Genomic DNA, 21,490 nt, shown 5'->3' on the forward strand with positions numbered 1-21,490 from the left:
ACCAACCCAAAAACGAGCGCGCGGCCATGTTGAAAAAAGAAGAGACAAAAGAGGGACAACTCGGTGGGTTTCTGGAAACAACTAACTAGTATTTACTTAACTTAACCAAACGGACGATTAAATGCTAGGTAACGACCTGACAGGGGAGGCTTTATGTAAATGTAGCAAAGCGAGGGTATTGTCGTTCCCCTACTGCTTAGAGACGTTTCTGAAACATAGAGGTTAACACTGTCGTCGATGGCTGAGCTAACGTTAGCATGCTAGCCGTTTGATCAGATTGAATAAAAGTTTTGGAGTAGCTAACGGGTACAAGCTGGGAAGAGCTGCTTGGTGGACATAATTTTCTATGGATAGTGTTAAAGATAGCCACTCTCATAAACAGCAACAAGACCTAGTGAATGTTAGCTTGCTAGCTGGATGGTTAAAGCCACGTTGCTGTGCATAGGTTTAACGCTGTTAAAAGGATGCTAACGCTAGTTAACTTGTGCTAAGCTGTTTTTGCCGTCGACAGTGACAGTATTCAGGAAAGAAGACACAAGGAGCGATACGTGCAGCATTAGTTTCATGGAAAGTCCAATGCCCAGCTAACTCTGATCATAACAGCTTGCTGTTGTTATTGCGTTAGCTTAACTTTGGGGTAGGTTAACACTACCCAATAACTTTACCATTAGCATCACAGTAAAACCGCACGGGTAAAGTTGTTCATACCAATTTCACTTCATAATGAAATTGCTGGCGGCCCAAATTTACGTCCTGTTTTGCAAACGTTACTTTGTTGATGGTTTCACAACGTAACGTTAACTTTTAAGAAGTACTTTTGCGGTCTAGCTGTTGCCGACATGTGGTGGTTTTGCTGAAAGTAGTATTAGTTATATGTTCCAGCTTATCAAAGATAGGCATTGTTATTATAATTTCACTCCTCTAAAATATAACAGTTTTATGTCCAGTGCTTTTGAGTAGCTCACTTGGGTTGCTCTCTCACTAAATGATGTGCTGTTTTAATGCCTCGTTTGTTAATGCGCAAACATAACCACCTACGATTGTTTTATGTCTGGCAGGTTAACTTGGATTTTTGCTTAATCGCCGATTCCCAAAGCACTTGCAGTGTGCCGTTTCCACTTTCACTGCAGGAATAAAGGAAGCTGGGACAAGATAATCACAGACATTTGAATTAGACTGGCCGTGTTGAATAAAAGATTGCTGAAGTGACTTTTTTTGAGCCAGCAATAAGCACCAGTGTACACGTTTGAAAACTTTATTAGTGGAACAAATCATATTAGTCTGAGAAGTGATCCAGTGAATCATATTTTTCAACTGGCCATGTTACATTTATAAACATAGCACTCAGACTTAAAATGCCAAGATACTTAAAAAGAAGGCCAGGAAAGAGTACGGAAAAATAATAGTTTATACTTTGGTCCAGTATTTGATTTATTTATTTCACATGAATGTAATTTTCTCCATTTTGGGAGAATTGGCTTGTAAATATAATAAATACGCAGGTGACTTCTTTTCAAGAAGTCTGAATGTCATATTAGGTGCACAGTATATTCCCTAAAAAGTGAAAATAGGAGGAAAAGATTTTATTTTTCAGCTTTTAGTTATTTTTCTACACAAAGGGTGCGTTAAGCAACAGGTCAGTGAAAAACAGCCTAAATACTTTTTGCACACCGAGGAAAACTGCTAGTTAAGGTGTTGAACCCATGGCTACAGCAAGGACAGCAAACCCAGCACCACTGCTTGGACTGAACAAGCAAACAAATGGGCAACTCAGAGGACAGAGCAAGCCAGCTGGACCACAGCCCGGGCTTCTCGCCACAGCCCAACAGCCCAACACCCCTGAGAAAAGGAGCAGCATTCCCCAGAAAAGTGGTGGCATCAAGTAAGATACGGGTTGCACATATTATCACTCTGGTGAAATACATTTTTTGTTCATTTAATCACTCATGTAGATTGACTGGATGTAGAAGTATGCCAAATGTTAAATAAATGTGAGCTAGATAGATAAATACTTTATCCCTCCTGGGGGAAATTCAGATTGTCCAGCAGCTCTTTATTTACTTTTACACAGAAATATCACTATATACAATAAACAGATAACGGCACCCAGTAAATAACATATAGCATAAATATATGATGCATTAAGAGAGATCAAACCTGTTTTAAGAGCAGTAAAACATCTATTTCCAGAAGTGGATACACTTTGCTGGGCAAGCTGTGCACAATCCACTCTTCAGCCCTCCATGATATTCATTTGCCATTACATGTGTGCAGTTGTGCTTTAGTTATTTTAGGGTTTCTAATTTTAGTTTTTGCTTTTGTGAACTATTAAACAAGTCAAAGAATGTACCAGCCAGATTTTGTTTTTACCATAAGGTTTGGTGACAACTGGAAGAAGTGCCTGGAGCTTCCTCCAAAAGACAACAGGGTGAAAACTTCGGTATGGTCAATATTAGTGATAGCAAACATAATCAGATTTGCTGTTCATAATTCTATGAAACATCCTGTGAGTTTTTTTTAAAATTTGAATTTATATATATAGTTAACTCACTGAATGTGCATCTGTTTTTAACTGCTGTGTCTCAGGATGTGACCTCAACCAAAGGAAATGAATTTGAAGACTACTGTCTAAAGCGGGAGCTTCTAATGGGAATCTTTGAAATGGGATGGGAGAAACCCTCTCCTATCCAGGTAAAAAATTAAAACTACCTTAATTATTTAACTAACTTAACTGTACCTGCACACACAATATCGATTAGCTTTTCAGATTTGAGAAAGTTCCAGATTGCCCTCATCAAAATTACCTATTTGGCAACCTTAAAACCGAAATTTATCTTAACGTGAGTAGTTCTAGTTTTAATTAAGATATACTATTTTAGCAGTAAAGGACGTTTTTACCTTTAATAGAAATTGTAATGTGCTGTGACATTTGCAACCCTGGATTCTAAAGAAGGAAAGGAACAATAATTCTTCTGCATGTTGTACTTAATTTTCTTTTTTCCAGTTAAGTTTGTCATGTCCATTGTACTAATTTGAACTATGTGTCTGCCAAAAGGAGGAAAGCATCCCTATAGCTCTGTCAGGCAGGGATATTTTGGCTCGAGCAAAGAATGGCACAGGAAAAAGTGGTGCCTACCTCATCCCTCTGCTAGAGAGAATAGACCTGAAGAAGGATCATATCCAGGGTGAGTTCTGCTGTTGTCCTTGATACCTTTAATTCTGAGATAATTGCAACAAGACAGATACAAATCTATGAAGGGCTTGACTTTGAGGATTGGATTATTATAAAATTATAGACAGTAAATACCTTTCAATATAATTAATAAATCCATCTTAATCTGAAACAGAATTGAAAGGAACGCCTAGGTGCACAGATTCTGCTGTTCTCCACAAATAATTTGAAGTAGTTGTCTCCAGACATGTAACTCCTTTATGAGCAGATATAACAAGACAGATATTTTTGTGCTGCATAAATCTCTGGAAACATATGGTCCATGATCGCTGTACACCTCTACACGACGTGTATTTCTTTGTAGTGTTGCACATGTTTTTGAGTTCTTTATTATTCTTTCTTTCTTTCTTTTTTTAAATATGTCTGAACATATACAGTTTCAGCCCTTGTATTTTATCAGCCCTTCCTGTTTCTGTTTTCATCAGCCATAGTAATGGTGCCAACAAGAGAGTTAGCCCTGCAGATGAGCCAGATCAGCATTCAACTCAGTAAGCACCTAGGAGGGGTCAAGATCATGGCTACTACAGGTGGCACCAGCTTGAGGGATGACATCATGCGTCTTGATGAGACAGGTGCTTGTTGTGCTGTTAGTATGATAGATAATTTAAAAAAAAAAAAAAAAAATCTGTGTAGAGAATTTTTGAAAGTAATATAAAGGCGTTTTCTTGGTGTACCAAATACAGCAGAACATAGTTAACAATAACAAGGAAATCCAGCAGGCTGTGTAATAACCTGAATTTGAATGTTCTTTGTGTTTACTTCCTTTGTAACAGTTCATGTAGTGATTGGTACACCAGGCAGGTTACTAGACCTGGTCAAGAAAGGTGTGGCCAAAGTGGATAAGACTCAGATGATGGTGATGGATGAGGTGGGTTTGGCTCTTTTCTGAAATTACCTATCAGTACTGTTGACTGCCTTTATAAAACGAACCGACCTTCCACTTGTGACAGTGTTTCTTTAAACATTCCTTTATTCAGGCTGATAAGCTCCTGTCCCAGGACTTTGTGGTCCTGATAGAAGATATTATCAGCTTCTTGTCCAAGGATCGCCAGATCCTGCTTTACTCTGCAACTTTCCCCATCAGTGTGCAGAAATTCATGGTGAGAAGCAATTTGAATTTCTAAAGAGGTGAAAATTAATTATCTTGTTAGCACTTCATTAGACACAATGGATGTTTTTTTTTTTGTTTTTTTTTTTTAAGAGCGATCACCTGCAGAAGCCTTATGAGATCAACTTAATGGAGGAGCTAACCTTGAAGGGCATCACCCAGTACTATGCCTATGTGACAGAAAGACAGAAGGTCCACTGTCTCAACACGCTCTTTTCTAGGGTGAGTGTTCAACACATATTTTACCATAGAGAGCTTTGGAAAACTTGAAGAACTTGGAGTCATTCAGTCCTATGCTGGGAGGTTTTTTATCACTGCTTTGTGAATGAATGGTTAAAAATCATAAATGGTTTCTCAATTTCATACATCATTTTGTGTTACAGCTTCAGATCAATCAGTCTATCATCTTCTGTAACTCCACCCAGAGGGTTGAGCTTCTGGCAAAGAAAATCACCCAGCTAGGCTATTCCTGCTTCTATATTCATGCAAAGATGATGCAGGAGTACAGGAACCGTGTGTTCCATGACTTCAGGAATGGATTGTGCAGGAACCTGGTCTGCACAGGTAGGTAGATTTCAAAATATAACATGAGAACTGAAGTTATTAATGTGCAGTTGATTGATTGAAGACTTTTTTTCTTGAAGACCTTTTCACTCGGGGAATTGACATCCAGGCGGTAAATGTGGTCATTAATTTTGACTTTCCCAAAAGTGCAGAGACCTACCTTCACCGCATTGGCAGATCAGGTAAAGGTTTAAGCTGATTATACATTCTTACTGTCAATAGTATACATTTAATTTACTGCTACCACTTAAGATCACTGCTCAAAATTTGGCACACCCAGGTTCACATCATGACACTACTCCTCTAAGTTTATAATAGCTACCCTATATATGTTCTCGCTCAGGGCGATTTGGTCATCTGGGTCTGGCCATAAATCTGATAACTTCTGATGACCGCTACAACCTGAAGACCATTGAGGAACAGCTGGTTACTGACATTAAGCCCATCCCGAGCAGCATTGATAAGAGCCTGTATGTGGCAGAATTTCACTCTGTTGACCCAGATGATGACAGCTGTGATGCCGGAACCAAGAAAAAGGAACTGGGAGCAGCCTGAATGAATGGTGAGTTTTGAACAGTCCCCAGTGTGACTAAAAATAAGCCTTTGGATAGTAACCCTCTGAGGGTGTTTTGGGGCCCTGGACAAGTTTTGACATGCCCTGACATTTGCTTTTTTCTGTTGCATTTAAACATGATTCTTACATGATTGTGTTTTTGAGAAAACAGTGTTTATGCATGGTTAGTGGAAAAACTACAATTTTTAAGTCACTGAAATAAGACCATAAAACACAAACAGAACATTGGTTCACAAGACTTTTAAGAAATGAATCTTGTAGTGTAGTGTTTGCTTCACAATGATGTGAAAATCATCTTGTTCTCATTCACAGAAAACAATACTGATTTAAATTTTCTAAGACACTTTTTGTTTAGAAAGGGCATACGCAGGAAGGTGTGTCTCACCATGAATAGTCACCTGATTTACCTGAGAAGACAAAGACGCACTCAAAGAACCACATAATGAACCTTTCAGTCAATGTGGCTGAGAGGGGATTAGCACAACACAATACAATACAATGCGGATCCAAACATTCGTCATTTCAGTCGTGTTTTTCCTCTGAGGAGAAAGTAAACTCTTTGTCTCTGTCTGGAACATGCGAAGCGCTTCTTCACCTGCGTAACGTACCATCATCCAAACGCACAGAAAGTGAGTAAATTCTGTGAAGTTTGACCTTTTAATGTCATTTCTCGGGGGAGTGTAGAGCGTTATCAGGAGAAGATGCTCAAAACACACCGGCACGTTTGTCGACCCGAGGGTTAAGTGCTCTTAAAAGCCAAATTGAAACAATATTTAGTCACTGATCAACTGTCCAGGAGCAGGGAGATTTTCTGCTCTTATTCATTTGATCCGTATTTTCTCATTTGTTCAAATGAGACCAAAAAACTATTGAAGGGTTAATATTCAGCCTTGTGTGTGGCTAGTGTTATGGTATAAAGCTTTCCTCTCTGGTCAGTAAGATAGGAACAAGTTCAAGTTATTTACTTCATTACTGAGCTTGTTTTGCCAGTCCATGGCTTGACTTGGTGCTCGTACCGTCATGAAGTCACTTTTTTCACAAAGGAAGAAAGAATGTAAAGGTACATTAATTGTTTAAATGAGTAAGTAAAAATGTTAAAATCAAAGAAACTGTTAGCTTCTACATTCAGGTTTAGTTTGTACATTTAAAAAAAATGGCAGTGCTGTGGTGGACATTTAAATTAGTACAGAATATATTCATAATGCTCGAAACATCTGAGCACTAGCTTGAGGAGACCATATGCTAGCAAATGGACAGTATACTGTTTCATCAAGAGGATTAACTGAAGTTTTATGGGACTTAAAGGTTAAGGGTTTTTTTTCCTACACAACAGTCAACATGGATTAGGCAGAGCCAGTTGTCAGGTGTGCTAAAATCTGTGATTTGTTCATGTGATTCTAACTCTGCTTTTGTGTTTCTTTTTTCAGGAGAAACATGGCACCTGCGGTTCATCAAACAATGCTGGCTATACTTCATGTAGTGAGAATTTTTGTTCCCCACTCTCCCATCAAAATGTGTATTTTAGTTTTTTTCATTTCCAGTTTGAGTTTATAGCAGACTTCTAACTCTGCGCATGACTTGGTAAACTGGTGTCTTTTCCATTCAAAGCCACTTTAATGGTTGCTGTAGAGATGGTTGCTGTACACGTGATTTGGACTGTTACTTAAGTTTGTCATTGATCTTATCCACTATTGACAGTCCATAAACATCACTTGCATTTTTGTACTTTGCTTTAAGAATGAAAATGTGAAACCAAAGTTGAAGTAAAGGACAGAGGCCTGCTCACATCCCTCCTATGCTTATGAACTATATATGGCCATGTTTATATCCTGCTGATGCTATTTCTTTAAAGCAGGTGATTAAAGCGGAAACTGCACTTTTAAAAAAAAAAAAAAAAAAGTAGTCATTGGCCACTTTAATAGGTACACTTCTTAAAATATCTGGGCAGTTCCCCCCTTTTGGTTCCAGAACTCTGAATTTTTTGCATCAATGTACTGGAAGCATTCCACAGACACTGGCTCATGTTGACATGATATCCTGACTTGTTGCTGCAGATTTGCTAGCTTCCTATGCAGATTGTTTAACTGCATCTCAAAGGTGCTCTGTCAGACTGAGGTGGTGACTGCAAAGGCCATCCAGAGGATGATGTTCTGCCGTAAAAAGCTTTTAAAGGATGATTAAATTGACATGACAAGCATGTGGTCACTAACAGTAACCAAGTAGGCTCTGGAAAATTGAAACAAAGATCAGTTTTAAATGGCCAAAAAGAGATTCTCATCACTACACCATTACCACCTGACAAAAAGTCATGCATTGTTACTTTTGCCAGATTGACTCTGCCATCTGCATGTTGCAGCAGAACATTTTTATTTACAAGGCAACCATCACCTGCTGTGCAGATTTATGAGCCTGCCCTCACTATAGCCTCAGGTTTTCTTGCATGCATATCTCTGCTGTAACATGTCATTATTGTCGCGTTCCTGTCAGCGTGAACCAGTCTGACCTGTCTCCTCTGTTTCTAATTAAAAGGGCATCTTTATTTTTTTTCAGGTGCCACTCATGTTTTTATTTTTTGCACCACTCTGCAAACTCTGGACTTGTGTCAACACCAGCAGTCATTCCACAGGCATTACCTTACACATCACTTTTCTTTATTCTTTTGTTTGGTCTCTTAACCTTTCGATTGTGTTTGCATGCATTTCTTTTATTTTGGTATTTGCATTAACAGGTGTACCTAATACTGTGGCCAGTAAGTGTAGTTCTTTTTGTAGCTTTGGCCGTCATTCCTGTTGGTTATAAAATTCTTTTTCCCACCAACTTAATTACCAGATTATCTGTGATAACAGCCTTCAAAAGGGAACCAAAGTTGGAAGAACAGACAAAAAGCTTTGCATATATTAGAGTACAGGTACAGAAACCAAAATGATCACTTTTATCATAAGAGGAGGCTGACTATGGTGCTACAGTACAGAGCACTTGACGTAAGTGTTACTGATGTTAAGCTTTTTACATTGAAGTGTTTACTACAGAAATGAGATATTTAAAGATAGTGACAGTGTAATGTCTTTGACACTGTAGTGCATTTTTGTCAAAGCACTAGTCCAATGACAGAACGTCAGTATTGTGAAATGTCCTTGGTCCCTTTAGAACCAAAGCACTTGGCAGTATTTTCTCAGGTCTAGAGGCAATCAGTAATAAACATAACGGGATGAGAAAGGCCGTAGGTGAAGGTGGCCAATGTGTTCAGTCATCTCAATGTAATTTCTGTCTTCTTGTCCTTTTGAAGTGCCTTAGTGTAATGTCAGACCTCTCGGCTGTCCAGGTTGGCTTTGTCCAGGTTTTTATTCTAGGTAAAATTGCACCCAAACAGTACCCTTATTTGTAAAAAATAAATAAATAAAAAATAACCTAAAATTTAAACCTCAACACTGTGACTTTTCTATTGATAATTTGACTGGTAAACACCAGCAGGAGAAAGGACTTGTATATGAGTGTTCCCTTGGTAATTAGTCCCAACTTTTTTCAGGTCTGTCTCTGGTCTCTTATTGATGGACTTTTTCCCCAGTTATTTAGTTCAATGCAGAAAACTCTTAAATGTTACTACATGTAAACTTGAGAACTTTTTCTAAGTGGTTTGTAACCTGCGACCATTGTCTCATCACTGCATTCTGGAGGAATAAACGTTTCTGTGACCTGGCCAGATGTCCAGTTAAATGTGATGGACAAGAATGTTTTTCAAATTTGTCAATGCCAGCACCTCAAAGAAATTAAAGTCCCACTGACTGACTCTTACTTTTAAGTGTCTTTTCTGTAAATGGTGATTGAATTAGTTGCTTGTCCTACGCACTGTAAGTAAAATGGTTATGCTTTGAAAATAATGCATGAATATTTGGTATGTCTACCTTTTGCCTTAAAGCAACATCTATGAACCCAGTTGCACATGTCCACAGGTTTTCACGGTACTTGCCACAGTTTTGTGGATTGTCTGTGTAATCCCACTCTGACTCTAATGCTGAGGGCAGGTCCCTGTGGGGGTTTAACCATCTGTTGCATGATTCCTTGTTGTGGCTGAAAATAGTCCTGTCTATATGTGTGGAATAGCCATACTGCAGAATGAATTTGGGACTAGTCTGATGCCTCTGTGATTGTATAGTGCGAATAATCTAAATACTTAAATTGCCTGGAGCTTTTGCACAGTGGGATAAAATGCAGCAGTCAGGAACCTGTGTATCCAACATTGTACACTAGTCAGCAGGTCTGTGTTTTTGAAGTGTGGGCGTGGTTAAGGTTTTTCCACAGAAGTATTCTGCTAACTTTGTATTGCTTGTTGAAACAGGGCCCAGTTGGAATCCACAAACTTTTCAGTTCTCACTTCCACTGTCGCATTGTTTAAGTCAGAACGTTGGTCATGTCCCATGTGTGTGTTTATCATGCATACTTAAGATTGTTTTTTATGTAAAATGCGGCTTTATATAGATATATCTATAGATATAGATATATATCTATATATAGATATATCTATATATATATAGATATCTATATATATATATATATATCTATATCTATAGATATATATCTATATCTATATATATATCTATATATATCTATCTATCTATATATATATAGATATACGGTGCCCTCAGTGTCTTCCGTCCCTCCGATGTCTGGGTCTATATATATATAGATATATATATATATATCTATATATATATATATAATGTTGTAAATGTATTGTTGCACTATGACACCCAAAACAGGTGTACCCTTGGAATGTCATTAAGGAGGCGGTTGAATGAAGCAAACGCAGCTCTCATTTCAACCAATGGCGTCTTGCGTCGCATGGCTATTAGCCAATCCCTGAATGAGCAAAGGGAAGTGGGCGGGCACTTGTCAACTACGGTCACGGACGTTGTCGCGAACTTTGCCGGTGTGGAGCTACCCCTGGAGCCAAACCGTCAGTGTGAGTAACTACATTTAAGAAATTAAATGCATTAGCTGTTTGTTGTGAAGAAGATAAGCGATAGTGGCGGGTCCACTGTCGTATCCCAAACCACCGGGTTTCCAACCAAATGTAGACGAGTACATCTCGTGGTCGACTCCACATGGCTACCTAGCCAGCTAGCTAACCAACATCAACCTCTGCTAGTTGGCGTTAGCCTTCACAGCTTAAACACTGCTAGCGCATATTTTAATGCCTGCTCATTTGTCCTTAAATGTGGCGTCTGTAGCGGAGAGGTTGTAGTTCGATATGCCATGTAGTTAGTTAGTCGTGTTGCGTTTTATTCTTTATGTCGACAGTCTGAGTAAACCGGGCCTTAGCTTTTCCGCTGCAGCCTGGACAGTGGGACTTATAGTTTAGCTGCTGAGTTTAGGGCAGCTACATGCATGGAGTTGGGTAAAGTGTTCATCCCCGTACTGTCCTTTTCTTAGTCTGTTAGAGTCGCAGAGTATGGGCAGTGTGTTGGCTGCCGCCTCCCCCAGTCCGGCCCCAGCTGCAGCTGGAGGTGGTCAAGGGCTCCCTGGGTTGGTGTCGGTCCCTCCAGGTTTTACGGTGCCCTCAGTGTCTTCCGTCCCTCCGATGTCTGGGTCGGACCAGCAGACGCCAGATGCGGATTCCCCGCTCCCAAACCCAGGCACATATGAGGAGTGTCATCGCAAATGTAAAGGTTAGAAAATTAGCTGTTGAATTGTCTAAATCAGCATCAAACTACTGGTCAAACGTTTGTGGTCACTTCAATTTTCCAGTTGTTACTGACATCTGTATAGGTTAGGGCAATGTTTCTGAAATACTCTGGAGATGAAACACAAAACGAGTATTCGGATAAAACTAAAGCACAGTCATGGAACCATTTGGTTGGACTATGTACTCAGTATGTGATTCACATACGTTTTCAGTTTTAGTGATGTATGTGTGTTGTATCATTTGAGGTTAATACCTGGACATGAACTACTTAGATGTCAAGAAAAAAAAAAATGGCGTGACCTCGAATGTTTGACCAGTAGTGTATGTTCAACATTTCATTAATAATGATGTTAGTCAGGCCACACTGGCTGATGTTAAAATGTTACAGAGATCTTTTTTTTTTTTTTTGTCCCTTGTCTGTTTTAGAAGTGTTCCCCCTGCAGATGGAAGGGGTGCGGTTAGTGGTGAACAAAGGCCTGACTAATCACTTCCAGGTCAGCCACACTATTACTCTCAGTTCCTTGGGAGATTCCGGTTACCGTTTTGGTGCCACCTACGTTGGCAGCAAACAAATTGGACCAGCTGAGGTAAGGATCGTTTTCCTGTCATTTCCCCTTGTCATTTCAGCAAAGATGTTAACTTATGGAGCTTAAAGCTTTGTTTTTCAATTTGGGAAAGTAAGAAATATCAGTAGAGAGGGAAAAAAGTAATTTGCCGTTGGACAGTTATAGAAATATATTTTTATGGCAAAGGTAAAAGGAAGCAAACTTAACAGAAACAAAGCCATGTCAAAATATCAATGAAAGTCTTTTGTTTTTAATGAGCCATTTAATCAGTGTCAGGGTCCAAAACTAAAAAACATGCTTCAGCTTGACTGTTTTTTCCTTTTACCATAATGAGCACAAGAGCAACTGTTTAATACAGTTCAACATTTACCCTGATATTTGGGAAGTTATAAAGCCCAGAGCTCTATACTGTGGCTCTTAGCTACCTTTTGATAGATATGGATAGATTTCAGTTGCCCATGACTTACAAGCTGACAAACCTTTGCTTTGTTCCCTGCAGTCATTCCCAGTCATGGTTGGAGATATGGATAATACTGGCAGTGTGAATGCTCAAGTCATCCACCAGCTCACAACTGCTCTTCGCTCCAAAATAGCTATCCAGGTGTGTATGTTGACTTGTGAACAGCCTCTCAGATGTTTTGCTCATTGTCATTTGTCTTAGATGTTTATTTTTCTACCTTTTGTGTGTTGTAGACTCAACAGCATAAGTTCGTTAATTGGCAATGTGACATGGAGTATCGTGGCAAAGACTTCACTTCTGCTGTGACCCTTGGAAATCCTGACGTTCTTGTTGGATCTGGTACGAGTACAAATAATTTCACAAAAGTTTATTGGAGGTTTTATTGTGTATATGTTGGCAGCGCCTAAAAACAACTTCAGTAAAGGGGTTTTGTTAAGAGTGAGAAGTTATACAGATCATAAGTAGAGTTCCTATCATAACAGGATTTTTAGAGCTTGTTACATTTCATTATATTGAAATTGCTTATTGATATATAAGATAATGATATATAATAATAATAAATTGAATGACTAAAGTATCTAAATACTTTGTTATAGAGAATTAGGGAAACAAAGTTAACTTCAGTGGCGGTCATCAGAGCAATCAAATTAGTCTGTGAAAGCGTTGGTTCCCTACAATAGTGGTAGGAAGAGTGAAATCAGCTGTAGCTATAGAATTGCTATGCCCACTTTTAGGCTAAACACAGCAGGTTAAAAAAATGTTATCCTTGCTGGAAGACCTGAGAGAGGGTACTTCAAATATGACTGAGGGGTGGGGGAATCTATATATTTGATGGAAATTTCTTTACTACTGTCCTTTAGGCATCGTGGTGGCCCACTATCTCCAGTCTATAACACCAGCACTGACTCTGGGTGGTGAGCTAGTGTACCACAGGAGACCAGGAGAGGAAGGAACAGTCACCTCCCTCTTGGGCAGGTACACAGGTAAATTCCACCCTGAGCTTACTGTGCACTTCATGAACAACTTCATATTTTGCTGTCATGCCTTATTAATGTTTTAATTTTGCAATTAGTTACCAGTTACCACAAATATTCACAGTGGAAGCTGTTTTCACACACTTTTCTTTATTAGGATTTAGAGAAAGTGGTGCCTAATTCCATCTCAGTGTTATGTTTGTGATAGACAAGGTCTTTCTTTCTCATCAGGTGACAACTACGTTGCTACATTGACTTTGGGAGGTGCAGGAGCTCATGCTACATACTATCACAAAGCTAATGATCAGGTATTTAACATTAGGAAAGAAATGCATGGTTGTATTTGTATGTAGGTTTTGTCAAGTCTATTGTGAAACAGTAGAGCTTTTCAACTTAGATCTTGTTGGGATAAAAAGTTTTAGCAACCAAAAAATTCTAAGTACATATGAACCACTACAAAAGTATGAATCTGTCCTCTCATTTCTGACTTTTACTGCAGTTGCAAATAGGAGTTGAATTTGAAGCCAGCACAAGGATGCAAGACACCACCACATCCTTTGGTTACCAGTTGGACCTTCCTAAAGCTAACCTGCTCTTTAAAGGTAAATAAATACACTAAGAATGAGAGCTGCGACAACTAATATTATTGATGAAATTAGATTAAAATAGTTGGCAATTAATGTATTTATTGATTAGTTAGATCTAGTACATATTCAACATATTGTGGTGCTGAATGCATGTTGCTCATAGCAACATCCAGTCCATGTTCCTCAGATAGTGTTTTTAGATGCAGCTCACCAGGTCTGATAACATGATCCTACATTAGAATTCATGCACCACCTACTTTTGATGTGTCAAATTCCAGTAAAAACAAGTACTCAGATTCTAAAGTTGATTACATTCTTTAAAAGTCATCACATGTGACCAGCTCATTTAGGGTTCCTTTTTTGACAATAAGATGTTGAAAACAGATCTATATTCTCTTGTAAAAATTCAATTTAAAAACTTAATTGACTAATTAATTACTAATTAAGCTCTACTAAGAATATACCTTTCAGTGATTATTAATTGGAACATTTCAAGGAAAAAAAAAATTGTAAAGAAATTCATGGACATTTTTGCCTTCCCTCTCCTCAGGCACAGTTGATAGCAACTGGGTGGTTGGGGCAACCCTTGAAAAGAAACTCCTACCACTGCCTCTCACACTGGCCCTAGGTGCTTTCCTCAACCACCGCAAGAACAAGTTCCAGTGTGGCTTTGGTGTCACCATTGGCTAGAAATGCAGAGGCCTACCTGGAGCCAACTTGCAGGCCACAGCTTGGACCAGCACAGAGGCACACAGGAACCTGGACTAAGTTTTAGAAATTGGATTCAGAGACTCTCCTACAGCTGTTATTTCTGGGGCAGACAGAGAGACAAAGCCAACCACCAAGGAGCCAGGACTGGCCAAGCCATGTCTACATATTGTAGCACAAATATCTTTCCTATGTGGTGTATTGGAAATACCCAGAGGCTACAGACGTATATCAGAGAGCATCAGGTGATGCATGAGAACATGTGAAAATCAATGTGGTTAGACATAATATATGGTGATCGTGTATGATGGATTCAAATAAATGTGATTACCTTTTGTAAAACTGGATGTTGTGTTTGCTTCTAGAAAAAAACAACTTGAAAGTTGTGCTTGAGGGAAAGATTCAGTCTGCAATTTATCCTGCTGCTATGTTATCGCCTGCAGGCCACTGGAAAAGTGAGTATAGATGATGGATAAATAGCTACTGACAAATGCGCAAAACAACTTTTGAGGTGTTACTGAAGACAGTGTAATAAAAGGACGTTTATGGACGCCAGCACCTAGCAAACATGAAACACCTCTTTATTAGCTGTCTTGTAATGTGATCACATGAAGCAGCTGAACACAGATGGCAGTCCTGTTGAATAAGGTATGAAGAATATCCATTTGTTAACATTTCCTACCACATAAGACATAATTATGGCATTAAATCGATGTTAAAATTAGGAGGCACAAAAACTATAAGTCTTTCAACAGTTTGTAAAATATGCAGCTCACTTCAAGAAGCACAAAAGTGAAGCTTGCATGCACAGAAAATAGTATCCGCTCTTCTGTCTGTGTATGCAAGCTTCACATTTGTGCTCAGACATTGTTCAAACATGCAGGTTTATATTTTTCACTCTGTTTTTGCACCCCCTGATGTAATGCCATACAGTTAGTGTTTAAAAATACATTCAGAGCAACTTCACAACATAAGCAAAGTACAACCTACCATTTTGAGGCTGTTCCTCCAAGGTGATTCATAAACTTGTGTCCATCCTAAAGGATCACAAACTCAGTGATTGCTTTGCACATTAAAAATGGAGTGTACAGATTAAGAGACACTCCACATAAGTTTTGGCAAAATCATTGACAATTATTTCATAATGTATTTTGAACTTACCTTTTTTCACATGGGCCTTTGGCATAGCTGCTTGGGCAAGTGATTGGATATCTGTTAGCCAGATGTTTTGGACATGGCAGAGAGTTGCCTTGCTGCAGACTGGAAATATCTAGAGAATGTGTATGTAAAGAACATTTTTAACAATATACCCAAAGCTTGAATAACAGTATATTATGAAAACATAAAGGCATTGTTAAGCTTACATTTATATTTTAATAAATATTAGCAAATTTATCACTAAGGATGCTTTAGCTCACCTGTAATTGAAATAAGGAAGACAGCATTGCCTCCTTTAAGGAAGTCTTGGTTTTTCATTTCCTCCAGTGACAGAAATGAACCAATTCCATAGATTGAGTTCGCATAAAAAGATTCTCCATTTGTTCTAGTTAGTTCTCCCACCGTACGAGGGTCGTCAAATCCAGCTTCAGGAAAACAGAAAATCACTTTACTGGGGCAACCAATTGTATTCATACAGCAACATATCAGACTATTGACAATGTCTTTCAGACTTACAGGATGATGGATCGGTAGTCAGAGTGATCTGTTTGGACATCTGTCTTTGAATTTGGGGGTTCTGGTCCAGCATGGAGATGGTTACCTGCCTCCATGGGCAAGGCCATTCCAGTGTTGAATCATACTCACCGGACACTAAGCGAAAAAGAACTCCAAAAAAAGTTTCACGCAGACGTAGTATCACCTGGTAGGCATAACCTTCTGTAGAATACATCCGAGGACTGAATACATAACTGTCAAAGTCATTGTTTGTCAGAACTGTCTCGAAATCATTAATTTGCCATACACTGTGTGGACACTCAGACTCAGATAGGTTGATGTCATCAATGGAAAAGCCTCCTGAAGAGTCTCTGCCGCCTTTACGCACCTCAAAAACAACTTGGAAGGGCTTGGAAGCATTCAAGGGAACCTTATGAAACTGCCAAGCAAACATTGGGCGACCTGGAGAGGAAAATTGTCTTAAACAAACTGAACATGTTGTACAGACATTTATGCCTTTCTCTGGATGTTTTAAAATTTGTATTTGTCCCATACTTTCTTTTGTGATCAAATACCTACAGAACTATACACTTACATTCTCATAAAACTTAGCGGTATATTTGCAAATGTTAGCAAAATAAAATGCAAGATAAGCTGGTTAAACATGGAATTTACTTATTGTTCTTTCTCACCAGTGATCTGATCCATGAGGTGGAGACTTCCTGCAGTGTCTGTTTCATCCTGGAACTCTCTAATCCAGATATTGAGCTGGTCTGATTGGCCCCCGCTATGGTAATAGTAGAACTGGAGACACTGGACATGACAATCCCTAGTAGGAATCATCTTCTTGGTCTCCAGCCAGGCTGAGTCTCCCTCTTGACCTGATGCTGTGCTAGCATGCATGAAGTAACCTGGAAAATGGAGTATTTGTAAATTGATGTAGCAGTTAATGTTAAGAATATCTGGTTTGTTAGGAAATATCTTCCGAAAAATAATTTTAATACTGTGTAATTTGACTTTACCACCAGTCTTGTTCATATCGGTGTGGTCAGTTAAAGGCCCTCCAGCTGCAGTGTTCATCCTCTTCCAACCTTCCAAACCATTTTCGCGGTAGCTCATCCCACAGGTATCAGCATTAGAGAAGCCACAGTACCCCATAAAAGAAATGGTTGTGTCTGCACTCACAGATCATAAAAGTGCATCCAGTTATTGCACAGTTCAAATGTGTCAACTTCTGTAATCTACAATTAACAGCATCACAAGAACAGTCACAGTCATAACTTACTGCAGCGATAGAGGAGATTCAACTTAAAGACATCCAGAGGGCTCATTTCCATTCGCTGGCCAATTCTGTCCTGGAACTGAGGTAGCTTAGTGATGATTGTGTCTCCTGAGTTTTTGGAGAAGAAATCTTTGCCATAGTGCATCACTGATAAGTAGTCATATGGAGCACTGAATGTTATACTGGAATTCCGGCTTAATTTCTTAAAGTTGTTCTGTAGTCCTGTATAGACACATAATGACATTTAAACTCATGACACTATGCAGTGCAGCAGTACATTATTTCATCCTCTTTTGTTTTTTTTACATATCTAAAATAGGTGAAGCTGATTATTTTTTTTATAGATCGTGGTTACTGTACCGTCTTTGATGTTTCTCCAGTTAATGGTCACGTAGTCGTCTCTGTCATATCTTGATTGTTCATGATGAAACCCCAAAGCATGGAGAAACTCATGTTCCACTGTACCAAGAGAAACACAATTCTCACCAATGGACAGAACTTGGCCACTTTTAATAATCCTTGAAACAAAAGAGTAACACCTGCAGAGAGATGAAAAATGGCAAGTAATAAATGCTCAAAATACATTAGAAATGCAAAAGTCAAAAACAAGTAAAGAAACCATCTTGTCACAATTGAAAGTAGATTATTTTTGGGGAGAAGAACAGAATTACCCTGGGTTCCTTCTGACTGAAATGTAGTCTTCCTCAGACTGTCTGGGCTTGAAATCAATACACGACTTCAAACGGAAATGTTCGAAAGCCTGGAGAATGACTCCTTTAGCTTCCAGATCTGTGCACATAGACAATATCTAAAGTCACAATTAAAGTTTTACCACTGTCTTTTTACCTGTTGATGTCTACAGAAATGTATTAACATGATGAAAGGTACAGTAAAAGTCTGTTTGCTGCCACTCACCAAGACTGTCTTCTAAGACATATGGAACAGGGTTTGGCCACAGCAGTTCTGTGTTCAAGACAGTGTTCCCATTCTCTCTTGTCTCTGTCTTAATTTCCTTGAGTGAAGTCAATGAATTACTACATTAATAGACAAAACTTCATACACATCATCACACAAGAAATCAGTAAGATAAATGATACATGTTACATACTTCAGTAATGTCACTCTCAGGTAAGTCCAGCCCTGGAAGATAAACAGAAAATCACTATTGCTCCTGCAGGTAGCAAACAAAGAACACAATAACCCACTGTAGGATGTTACTAAATGTTAATAATTAGGACTTTTAGGTAAACTTTACATCTGTCTCAGCTGCACAGTGCACAGTATCTGTTTACTTTCCTCCTGCTATGGCCTCTAGCCTTTCAGCAGAACTCTGAAACCAGGGAAATAGTAATGTGTGGCTTAAATTCATTAACCTCAAATGAAATATTTATTCCATCTTACCTTCGCTTATCTCTGTAATGTCCAATTCCTCCACATCACCGATTTCTAAGAATTAATGAACAGATTGTTTGATGTTTACACAGAAACAGTCACTTGTTTCAGCAGCTCTAGCTGTCTATCTACATTTGGCGTACAATGTAAAGATGGTTAAATAATTCTTTGTCATTTACGATAAAAATACTTGATCATTTCATTACACAAAAAGGCTTACCTATTAATGCTGGCTTGAGAGGCTGGAAGTGAATGAGAGAGTATCAAAGTGGAGTAAATTTGAAAAATACATGACATTTCCTTTAAGACGACAAAATAGCTATATAACTTTACTCACCACAGCAAAATGGAGTATGATCAGCACAACAGTAAGGCAGTTATTCATGACGGTAAAGAAATGTCCTCAAAACAGCATAGAATGTTAAATTGGAATAGTTTGCCGTGTCCCCCAAGTCCGATTCTCAAAGAATTATGAACTTATTAACTGTTATTGCAGGAACACTGTCATACTGTTGATTTCCAAACTGTATCTACAGCTCAACAAAAGCAACTAAAGCTCTTAGGTACACTTGAGCAGGATACCAAACATGTCCTTCCACAAACATAAAACTCACTAATTAAACATAGTAACTACATTTGCCCTCGAGACCCTGAAAGAATTTAGCATGTCTGACACATTAATTACACAAATACAGATCTGAGTGAAAACTCAATTCAATTTATGCACCTAAGCACAATACAATCATCTCAAGGCACTTTACGAAAAACAAAAAAATCCAACAAATCTGTAATGAGCAAGCGACAGTGGAGAGGGAAAACTCACTTTAACAGAAGAAACCTCCAGCAGAACCGGGTTGAGTTTGGGCTGCCCCCTGCCTCGACCGGACAGGAAATAACAGCAACAATAAACAACAAATAGACACTGCAGGCTGGTGGGGCCAGTAACTGCACAGCAGCAAAATAACAGCTCCAGGACCAGGGACACCTGCAGAAGGTAATGGGAGACAGGGCAGAGAGAAAGGGAGAGAGCACAAAGTTAGTAACATTCAATGGTGGAATATACATGTAAGGCGAAAGGAAGGGAGAGGAGGGTAGAGGAGCTCAGTGCACCGATGGAAAGTCCCCAGGCAGTCTAGGCCTATAGGAGCAAAACTAAGAGGGTTACAGGGTTACCTGAACCAACCCTACCTATATGCGTTGTCAAAAAGGAAGGTTTTAGTTTAGTCTTAAAAGTAGTGTCTGCCTCCTGAATCCAGACTGGGAGCTGGTTCCACAGGAGAGAAGCTTGATAGCCATTCTGCTTTTGGAAACTGGGAACCACAAGTAGACCTGCATTCTGACAGCAAAGTGCTCTATTGGATAATATGATACTATGAGGTCTTTAAGGTATGAAGGAGCTTGACCATGAAGAGAAGGATTTTAAATTCTATTCTTGATTTTACAGGGAGTCAACGATCTCCCTTGCTAGTTCCTGTCAGAACTCTGGCTGCAGGGATGGATGCCATCCCGTCCTACCACACCAGGTTTTCACCATAAAGTGGCCCAATAGACGCTGTTTGGTGGACACCACCTAGACAACCAGCGACGGAATGTTGGTCAGATTGGGGACGGGTCCAGAGAAAAGTACGGAGTCCAACATTGTTTGGCAATGTTAATGACCTCCGACAGGTGTAATTGGCTGTCATTGCTGCCGAGGTGAATAACAATCTTACCATACTTACGATTAGCCTTAGTCAGTAGCTTCACGTTTGACTTGATGTCGCCCGCTCTAGCTCCAGGAAACATTTGACTATTTCCGGTGGAGTCTCTTAAGTTCACGTTTGTGACGATGGAATCACCAATTATCAGAGTCGGTTTCTTGCTGAGTGGGGAGAAGTTAGAGGACGTGAACAGTCAGGTGATGAGCCGTGGGCCTCTGCTTAGGAGCATGTTTCTGTCGGACCGTCACCCAGGCTAATTCTCCGCCGTCGGATAGCTAACAAGCCCCACACCTGCTAAGGGGGCTAGGCTAGCTGGCTTTTGTTTAAAGGTGCGGAGCCGCGTTTCCAAACCTGTGATTCTCGCCTCCAAAGCTACCAGAACCTTGCACATATTACAAGTAACATTATGACTAAAGGAGGCAGAGGAATAACTAAACACGCGGCACACCGAGCAACAAAGAGCAGCAGCAGCCATGCTACTTGCTAGCTAAGCTAACTGATAACCTAACAAGCGCTACGTCTGGAAATAACAAGAAATTCCGGACAAAATAGAAAGATACTACACTAGTACAGGAATATGTAGCGGTTCATAGAGTTTAGTTAGCTTTTAGGTGCGTTAGACTAAAACTAATCTATAGCGAATCCGCAAACGACCGATACAGCTCCCACGGCACAATGTTACAACCGGAAGTGAACTCGCTTACCCAGGAACAGCGTCACAGGGGTCAACCTGAAGTGAGAATAACTAAGACTACTGTGAAATACAAATCATGTAAAATCTTGTATCGTGTTGAAATCAATGTGAATCAAAGAGACTGACTTCATGAATAAACTTTTCAGGTTCATTTAAAGGTTGGCAGAGCTCAGGGTTGACATTTCCTTATTTTATGTGCTTTATGACGAGTTTCTCCACAGGTTGATCTAGTTTTATATATATATATATATATATATATATCCCAATCTGTAAGATAATTCATTACCCTGAAGCAGAGCCAGTGATGCAGAAA

At 39.3% G+C, this 21,490-nt stretch overlaps 3 protein-coding genes across 5 annotated transcripts; 2 read left to right on the plus strand and 1 right to left on the minus strand.

Moving 5' to 3' along the window:
* Position 1: 1 nt before the first annotated feature.
* Positions 2-9,270, plus strand: ddx61 (DEAD (Asp-Glu-Ala-Asp) box helicase 61). 2 transcript variants are annotated; one of them, XM_026317085.1, is made up of 13 exons: positions 2-63; positions 1,059-1,882; positions 2,377-2,440; positions 2,587-2,691; positions 3,056-3,185; positions 3,658-3,804; positions 4,006-4,100; positions 4,210-4,332; positions 4,434-4,562; positions 4,724-4,904; positions 4,985-5,086; positions 5,248-5,466; positions 6,906-9,270. In XM_026317085.1, exons 2-12 carry the CDS (start codon positions 1,704-1,706, stop codon positions 5,457-5,459), a joined length of 1,467 nt encoding a protein of 488 aa, XP_026172870.1. In that variant the 5' UTR covers positions 2-63; positions 1,059-1,703; the 3' UTR covers positions 5,460-5,466; positions 6,906-9,270. The 2 variants fall into 2 exon arrangements, with proteins under 2 accessions (XP_026172870.1, XP_026172871.1); XM_026317086.1 differs by having other exon boundaries at positions 10-128.
* A 1,018-nt stretch (positions 9,271-10,288) lies between these two features.
* Positions 10,289-14,701, plus strand: tomm40 (translocase of outer mitochondrial membrane 40 homolog (yeast)). Of its 2 annotated transcripts, none has more exons than XM_026317159.2 (9): positions 10,289-10,438; positions 10,909-11,144; positions 11,588-11,748; positions 12,227-12,328; positions 12,421-12,526; positions 13,048-13,170; positions 13,393-13,469; positions 13,661-13,763; positions 14,299-14,701. In XM_026317159.2, the coding sequence occupies exons 2-9, from the start codon at positions 10,928-10,930 to the stop codon at positions 14,436-14,438; spliced, it is 1,029 nt and encodes a 342-aa protein (XP_026172944.1). In that variant the 5' UTR covers positions 10,289-10,438; positions 10,909-10,927; the 3' UTR covers positions 14,439-14,701. The 2 variants fall into 2 exon arrangements, with proteins under 2 accessions (XP_026172944.1, XP_026172945.1); XM_026317160.1 differs by having other exon boundaries at positions 10,301-10,442.
* A 79-nt stretch (positions 14,702-14,780) lies between these two features.
* Positions 14,781-19,674, minus strand: LOC113136385 (meprin A subunit beta-like). The gene is made up of 15 exons (XM_033325611.1): positions 19,121-19,674; positions 19,004-19,025; positions 18,793-18,837; positions 18,500-18,531; positions 18,307-18,403; positions 18,063-18,180; positions 17,752-17,930; positions 17,395-17,613; positions 17,132-17,284; positions 16,802-17,020; positions 16,131-16,571; positions 15,875-16,039; positions 15,618-15,726; positions 15,447-15,493; positions 14,781-15,092 (listed from the first exon to the last, which is right to left on the minus strand). The coding sequence occupies exons 1-14, from the start codon at positions 19,166-19,168 to the stop codon at positions 15,475-15,477; spliced, it is 1,866 nt and encodes a 621-aa protein (XP_033181502.1). The 5' UTR covers positions 19,169-19,674; the 3' UTR covers positions 14,781-15,092; positions 15,447-15,474.
* Between the last annotated feature and the right edge of the window lie 1,816 nt (positions 19,675-21,490).

This window comes from Mastacembelus armatus, chromosome 16 (assembly GCF_900324485.2).
Source record: "Mastacembelus armatus chromosome 16, fMasArm1.2, whole genome shotgun sequence".
Taxonomy (NCBI): Eukaryota; Metazoa; Chordata; class Actinopteri; order Synbranchiformes; family Mastacembelidae; genus Mastacembelus; species Mastacembelus armatus.

Bases quoted from the DNA above. Each gene is read 5' to 3' on its own strand.
- tomm40 (XM_026317160.1), top strand. From the start codon at position 10,318: ATGGCTATTAGCCAATCCCTGAATGAGCAAAGGGAAGTGGGCGGGCAC. The intron at 11,749-12,226 runs GTAAGGATCGTT...TGTTCCCTGCAG, and splicing joins AACAAATTGGACCAGCTGAG to TCATTCCCAGTCATGGTTGG. The intron at 13,470-13,660 runs GTATTTAACATT...CTTTTACTGCAG, and splicing joins ATCACAAAGCTAATGATCAG to TTGCAAATAGGAGTTGAATT.
- ddx61 (XM_026317085.1), top strand. From the start codon at position 1,704: ATGGCTACAGCAAGGACAGCAAACCCAGCACCACTGCTTGGACTGAAC. The intron at 4,905-4,984 runs GTAGGTAGATTT...TTTTTCTTGAAG, and splicing joins CAGGAACCTGGTCTGCACAG to ACCTTTTCACTCGGGGAATT. The intron at 5,087-5,247 runs GTAAAGGTTTAA...GTTCTCGCTCAG, and splicing joins TCACCGCATTGGCAGATCAG to GGCGATTTGGTCATCTGGGT.
- LOC113136385 (XM_033325611.1), bottom strand. From the start codon at position 19,168: ATGAATAACTGCCTTACTGTTGTGCTGATCATACTCCATTTTGCTGTG. The intron at 18,181-18,306 runs GTGAGTGGCAGC...CTATGTGCACAG, and splicing joins TGTCTTAGAAGACAGTCTTG to ATCTGGAAGCTAAAGGAGTC. The intron at 17,614-17,751 runs GTACAGTAACCA...GTGTCTATACAG, and splicing joins CTGGAGAAACATCAAAGACG to GACTACAGAACAACTTTAAG.